Source organism: Salmo salar, chromosome 26 (genome assembly GCF_965601325.2).
Source record: "Salmo salar chromosome 26, fSalSal1, whole genome shotgun sequence".
NCBI classification, from domain to species: domain Eukaryota; kingdom Metazoa; phylum Chordata; class Actinopteri; order Salmoniformes; family Salmonidae; genus Salmo; species Salmo salar.
This window is the reverse complement of record NC_138316.1, coordinates 52740001-52747500: the sequence shown is the minus strand read 5'-3', so window position 1 is coordinate 52747500 and position 7500 is coordinate 52740001. Positions and strand designations below refer to the sequence as shown.

Below are 7500 nucleotides of genomic sequence, written 5' to 3'. Positions count from 1 at the left end.
GCCTGGAGAAACCCTCAGCCGTACAGGTAACACACAGACCTGGTTCTACGCCTGGAGGAACCCTCAGCCGTACAGGTAACACAGAGACCTGGTTCTACGCCTGGAGGAACCCTCAGCCGTACAGGTAACACAGAGACCTGGTTCTACACCTGGAGGAACCCTCAGCCGTACAGGTAACACAGAGACCTGGTTCTACGCCTGGAGGAACCCTCAGCCGTACAGGTAACACAGAGACCTGGTTCTACACCTGGAGGAACCCTCAGCCGTACAGGTAACACAGAGACCTGGTTCTACGCCTGGAGGAACCCTCAGCCGTACAGGTAACACAGAGACCTGGTTCTACACCTGGAGAAACCCTCAGCCGTACAGGTAACACAGAGACCTGGTTCTACACCTGGAGAAACCCTCAGCCGTACAGGTAACACAGAGACCTGGTTCTACGCCTGGAGGAACACAAGAGAGATCTCCAAAGAGAGAGGGAGAGATTCAGAGCGATTGAGCTCCAGAGAAAACAACTGACTAGGTTTTTAAACCAAGGGAAAGGGATGTGATTGGGTAAGAGAAAAAGGTGCAGGTGTCTTCTGATTGGGGAATGATGATTGAGGAGGGGAGAAGGAGAGAAAAGAAATACACACTCAGGATACCTCTATCCGTAACACCCCCACCCTTAAAAGAGCCACCCCAGGGGGGGGGATTACGACCCAAGTATTTACAAAGTATACCCACAAGATCAAACCAAGTCAACCTTACAAAACATACAAAAAAATCATTTTTACACACGAGACAAAGCGTCTGCTAACACATTATCAGAACCCTTTATTGTGGCGAATCTCCAAAATTATAATTCTGCACAATAAGGCTCTGGTTCTGGTTGTAAGGCTCTGGTTCTGGTTGTAAGGCTCTGGTTCTGGTTGTAAGGCGCTGGCTGGTTGGGCTCGGTTCGGTGAAGGCGCTGGTTCTGGTTGTAAGGCCGGTCTGGTGGCTGGCTGGTTGTAAGGCGCTGGTTCTGGTTGTAAGGCTCTGGTTCTGGTTGTAAGGCTCTGGTTCTGGTTGTAAGGCGCTGGTTCTGGTTGTAAGGCTGCTGGTTCTGGTTGTAAGGCTCTGGTTCTGGTTGTAAGGCTCTGGTTCTGGTTGTAAGGCGCTGGTTCTGGTTGTAAGGCTGCTGGTTCTGGTTGTAAGGCTGCTGGTTCTGGTTGTAAGGCGCTGGTTCTGGTTGTAAGGCGCTGGTTCTGGTTGTAAGGCTCTGGTTCTGGTTGTAAGGCGCTGGTTCTGGTTGTAAGGCTCTGGTTCTGGTTGTAAGGCTCTGGTTCTGGTTGTAAGGCGCTGGTTCTGGTTGTAAGGCTCTGGTTCTGGTTGTAAGGCGCTGGTTCTGGTTGTAAGGCTCTGGTTCTGGTTGTAAGGCTCTGGTTCTGGTTGTAAGGCGCTGGTTCTGGTTGTAAGGCTCTGGTTCTGGTTGTAAGGCTCTGGTTCTGGTTGTAAGGCGCTGGTTCTGGTTGTAAGGCGCTGGTTCTGGTTGTAAGGCTCTGGTTCTGGTTGTAAGGCGCTGGTTCTGGTTGTAAGGCTCTGGTTCTGGTTGTAAGGCGCTGGTTCTGGTTGTAAGGCTCTGGTTCTGGTTGTAAGGCTCTGGTTCTGGTTGTAAGGTGCTGGTTCTGGTTGTACATCCGGTGGACAAACACTAAGGGGTTCTGGTCCGTATATACGATCACTGGTAGGGCACTAGAACCAATATACAGGTTCAAAGTATCGCAGAGCTAACAACAAAGCTAGAGCTTCTTGCTCGATGGTTGCATAGTTCTCAACGGTCGGCTATGAAAAAGCCAACTGACACTTACTCTTGTGTTACTGACTTGTTGCACCCTCGACAACTACTATGATTATTATTATCTGACCCTGCTGGTCATCTATGAACATTTGAACATCTTGACTATGTTCTGTTATAATATCCACCCTGCACAGCCAGAAGAGGACTGACCACCCCTCATAGCCTGGTTCCTCTCTAGGTTTCTTCCTAGGTTTTGGCCTTTCTAGGGAGTTTTTCCTAGCCACCCCTCATAGCCTGGTTCCTCTCTAGGTTTCTTCCTAGGTTCTGGCCTTTCTAGGGAGTTTTTCCTAGCCACCCCTCATAGCCTGGTTCCTCTCAAGGTTTCTTCCTAGGTTCTGGACTTTCTAGGGAGTTTTTCCTAGCCACTGTGCTTCTACACCTGCATTGCTTGCTGTTTGGGGTTTTAGGCTGGGTTTCTGTACAGCACTTTGAGATATCAGCTGATGTAAGAAGGGCTATATAAATACATTTGATTTGATTTAGTTAGCCTGAAAATAAGGGAAAGCCGCACACTCTAAAGAGCTCAGATGCCAAAATGTAATATCCTAATAACCAACGTTTCCGACAGCAAAGCTGTCTTCATCAGGCTATCATCACAAACACTGTGAGATGAGTCATTTATATAGTGTCAGAAGACACACAGGTGTCCGTAATCATGGCCAAGTGTGGCCTAATAGTTAGCCTGACATGTGTTCAATTTTCTGGAAAAATAACGTACAGGATGATCCGGTCCACTCTTGTCCTGCTGCAGTAGAACAGCACCAGCACCTCTGGAACTAGCATCTACCTCAAGTTTAATAAACGGTCGTTCAAAATCCGCAGCAGCGAGTACAGGGGTATTACATAAGAATACTTTAGCAGTATCAAAAGACACCTTTACAATCCGGGGACCACTCAAAACGATCTAGCCGGACTGAGCAAATCGGTCAAGGGAGCAACTACCACAGAGAAGTTTTTACAGAAGCTACGGTAGTAGCCAACCATTCCTAAAAAGCGGCGTAGCTCTCGTCTGGTGGTAGGTGCGGGGGAATGCAGTGATAGCCAAGACCTTAGCATCAACAGGGCGCACCTGTCCATGGCCGACCTCTTTGCCGAGATAGGTAACAGTAGCCTTCCCAAACTTGCACTTTGCCAAGTAGCAGCTGCCAAACGTTCACATACTTCCCTTAGAGAGTTTTAACATGATCTGACCACTCAGATGAATAAATCACTAGATCATCAAGGTGGGCAATTAGGAACGCCAGCTAATACGGAGTTAACCAGTCGTTGGAAAGTGGCTGGTGCGTTCCGCATCCCAAAAGCCATGACCGAGTATTGTAGGAAGTTATCTGGGGTCACAAAGGCATAAATCTCAGAAGCACGTGAGGTTAACGGAACCTGCCAGTAACCTTTTTAAGAGGTCCAACTTAGTTACATAAGTAGCAGCACCAACAGTGTCGATACAGTCGTCCAGTCTGGGTAACGGGAAAGAATCTGGCACTGTGACAGAATTTACCTTTCGATAATCTGTACATAACCTGGACGTACCATCAGGTTTAGGAACCAGAATGCAAAAAGGAGAACTCCAAGGGCTTGAACTTGGCGTAGCCAGGTCGTTCTCCAACAAATATCTCACCTCATCCCTCATGACCTTCCTCTTAGAAGTGTTGACACGATCAGGGTGTTGCTTGATAGGGGCAGCATTTCCAACATTAATGTCATGTTCCAACACGTTTGTTGCGAGTAGAAACGTCGTTAAAGAGACATGGAAAACTTGTGTTTTAGCCTCACGATATCGTCGGCCGTCCGTCCGTTAAATGAACCAGACCTGACTGGAGAGACGGCAGCATTTCTGAGTTGGGCAATCTAACGCACTGCTGATGAGTATTGTGAAACTCCAATCCATCTCCATCAACATCATTAATATGACAGTCCACTATCATAGCAGAGGAGACAGCAGTACCTTCCGCTGTTTCTGAACTATCTACCTGGGCGATGGGTCGGGTGTGGTATGCTTTCAACATGTTAATGTGGCACACACACGAGATCGGCGTTTTCTATCAGGAGTTTGAAGCACATAATCAGTTTCACTTCATTTCTTTTCAGTACTTGGTCACCAGGCTGTAGTGGACGAGAAACAGCCTGTTTATCATTGTGTCTTTTCATTCTCCTCTGTGAGGAAGACAGAGCTTCCTTAGCGAGAACATAAGGCTTGGTGTAGGCGCTGACGAAAGCGACTAACGTAGTCCAACACGTTCTCATCTCCCGTACACAACTCTTGGGACAAAAACTGTTCTTTAATAAGGACTTTCATTGGTCCTCTCACTGTGTGTCCCTCACCTAAATCTCTGTCGGTATGCCTCAGGAACAAGCTCATAGGCGCGAAGGACAGTAGCTTCGACCACTTCATAATTCAAACTGTCTTCAAGAGGTAACGCTGACAAAACCTCTTGGGCTTTACCAGTTAATTTACACTGAAGTATTACTGTGAGGGTAGGACTGTGTTCCTGTATAGACCTAGTGAACACAGAGTATTACTGTGGCATCCCTCACAGTAATAATGCTGAATACAACAGGTGAAATGCTGAATACAACAGGTGTAGTAGACCTCACAGTGAAATGCTGAATACAACAGGTGTAGTAGACCTCACAGTGAAATGCTGAATACAACAGGTGTAGTAGACCTCACAGTGAAATGCTGAATACAACAGGTGTAGTAGACCTCACAGTGAAATGCTGAATACAACAGGTGTAGTAGACCTCACAGTGAAATGCTGAATACAACAGGTGTAGTAGACCTCACAGTGAAATGCTGAATACAACAGGTGTAGTAGACCTCACAGTGAAATGCTGAATACAACAGGTGTAGTAGACCTCACAGTGAAATGCTGAATACAACAGGTGTAGTAGACCTCACAGTGAAATGCTGAATACAACAGGTGTAGTAGACCTTACAGTGAAATGCTGAATACAACAGGTGTAGTAGACCTCACAGTGAAATGCTGAATACAACAGGTGTAGTAGACCTTACAGTGAAATGCTGAATACAACAGGTGTAGTAGACCTCACAGTGAAATGCTGAATACAACAGGTGTAGTAGACCTCACAGTGAAATGCTGAATACAACAGGTGTAGTAGACCTCACAGTGAAATGCTGAATACAACAGGTGTAGTAGACCTCACAGTGAAATGCTGAATACAACAGGTGTAGTAGACCTCACAGTGAAATGCTGAATACAACAGGTGTAGTAGACCTCACAGTGAAATGCTGAATACAACAGGTGTAGTAGACCTCACAGTGAAATGCTGAATACAACAGGTGTAGTAGACCTCACAGTGAAATGCTGAATACAACAGGTGTAGTAGACCTTACAGTGAAATGCTGAATACAACAGGTGTAGTAGACCTCACAGTGAAATGCTGAATACAACAGGTGTAGTAGACCTCACAGTGAAATGCTGAATACAACAGGTGTAGTAGACCTCACAGTGAAATGCTGAATACAACAGGTGTAGTAGACCTCACAGTGAAATGCTGAATACAACAGGTGTAGTAGACCTCACAGTGAAATGCTGAATACAACAGGTGTAGTAGACCTCACAGTGAAATGCTGAATACAACAGGTGTAGTAGACCTTACAGTGAAATGCTGAATACAACAGGTGTAGTAGACCTCACAGTGAAATGCTGAATACAACAGGTGTAGTAGACCTCACAGTGAAATGCTGAATACAACAGGTGTAGTAGACCTCACAGTGAAATGCTGAATACAACAGGTGTAGTAGACCTCACAGTGAAATGCTGAATACAACAGGTGTAGTAGACCTCACAGTGAAATGCTGAATACAACAGGTGTAGTAGACCTCACAGTGAAATGCTGAATACAACAGGTGTAGTAGACCTCACAGTGAAATGCTGAATACAACAGGTGTAGTAGACCTCACAGTGAAATGCTGAATACAACAGGTGTAGTAGACCTCACAGTGAAATGCTGAATACAACAGGTGTAGTAGACCTCACAGTGAAATGCTGAATACAACAGGTGTAGTAGACCTCACAGTGAAATGCTGAATACAACAGGTGTAGTAGACCTCACAGTGAAATGCTGAATACAACAGGTGTAGTAGACCTCACAGTGAAATGCTGAATACAACAGGTGTAGTAGACCTCACAGTGAAATGCTGAATACAACAGGTGTAGTAGACCTCACAGTGAAATGCTGAATACAACAGGTGTAGTAGACCTCACAGTGAAATGCTGAATACAACAGGTGTAGTAGACCTCACAGTGAAATGCTGAATACAACAGGTGTAGTAGACCTCACAGTGAAATGCTGAATACAACAGGTGTAGTAGACCTCACAGTGAAATGCTGAATACAACAGGTGTAGTAGACCTCACAGTGAAATGCTGAATACAACAGGTGTAGTAGACCTCACAGTGAAATGCTGAATACAACAGGTGTAGTAGACCTCACAGTGAAATGCTGAATACAACAGGTGTAGTAGACCTCACAGTGAAATGCTGAATACAACAGGTGTAGTAGACCTCACAGTGAAATGCTGAATACAACAGGTGTAGTAGACCTCACAGTGAAATGCTGAATACAACAGGTGTAGTAGACCTCACAGTGAAATGCTGAATACAACAGGTGTAGTAGACCTCACAGTGAAATGCTGAATACAACAGGTGTAGTAGACCTTACAGTGAAATGCTGAATACAACAGGTGTAGACCTCACAGTGAAATGCTGAATACAACAGGTGTAGTAGACCTCACAGTGAAATGCTGAATACAACAGGTGTAGTAGACCTCACAGTGAAATGCTGAATACAACAGGTGTAGTAGACCTCACAGTGAAATGCTGAATACAACAGGTGTAGTAGACCTTACAGTGAAATGCTGAATACAACAGGTGTAGTAGACCTCACAGTGAAATGCTGAATACAACAGGTGTAGTAGACCTTACAGTGAAATGCTGAATACAACAGGTGTAGTAGACCTCACAGTGAAATGCTGAATACAACAGGTGTAGTAGACCTCACAGTGAAATGCTGAATACAACAGGTGTAGTAGACCTCACAGTGAAATGCTGAATACAACAGGTGTAGTAGACCTCACAGTGAAATGCTGAATACAACAGGTGTAGTAGACCTCACAGTGAAATGCTGAATACAACAGGTGTAGTAGACCTTACAGTGAAATGCTGAATACAACAGGTGTAGACCTCACAGTGAAATGCTGAATACAACAGGTGTAGTAGACCTCACAGTGAAATGCTGAATACAACAGGTGTAGTAGACCTCACAGTGAAATGCTGAATACAACAGGTGTAGTAGACCTCACAGTGAAATGCTGAATACAACAGGTGTAGTAGACCTCACAGTGAAATGCTGAATACAACAGGTGTAGTAGACCTCACAGTGAAATGCTGAATACAACAGGTGTAGTAGACCTCACAGTGAAATGCTGAATACAACAGGTGTAGTAGACCTCACAGTGAAATGCTGAATACAACAGGTGTAGTAGACCTCACAGTGAAATGCTGAATACAACAGGTGTAGACCTCACAGTGAAATGCTGAATACAACAGGTGTAGTAGACCTCACAGTGAAATGCTGAATACAACAGGTGTAGACCTCACAGTGAAATGCTGAATACAACAGGTGTAGTAGACCTCACAGTGAAATGCTGAATACAAC

The 7500-nt window shown here is 45.2% G+C and overlaps 1 protein-coding gene across 4 annotated transcripts in view; it reads left to right on the top strand.

Annotated features, from left to right (window-relative positions):
• Positions 1-7500, top strand: part of plekhg4 (pleckstrin homology and RhoGEF domain containing G4) — a 202050-nt gene that overhangs the window by 41603 nt on the left and 152947 nt on the right. For all 4 annotated transcript variants that reach the window (XM_082969853.1, XM_082969855.1, XM_082969854.1 and 1 more), the window contains exon 5: positions 1-26. This exon is cut by the window's left edge and continues 61 nt beyond it. In XM_082969853.1, coding sequence (XP_082825979.1) covers positions 1-26 — 26 coding nt within the window. The remainder of the gene's footprint in view (positions 27-7500) is intronic.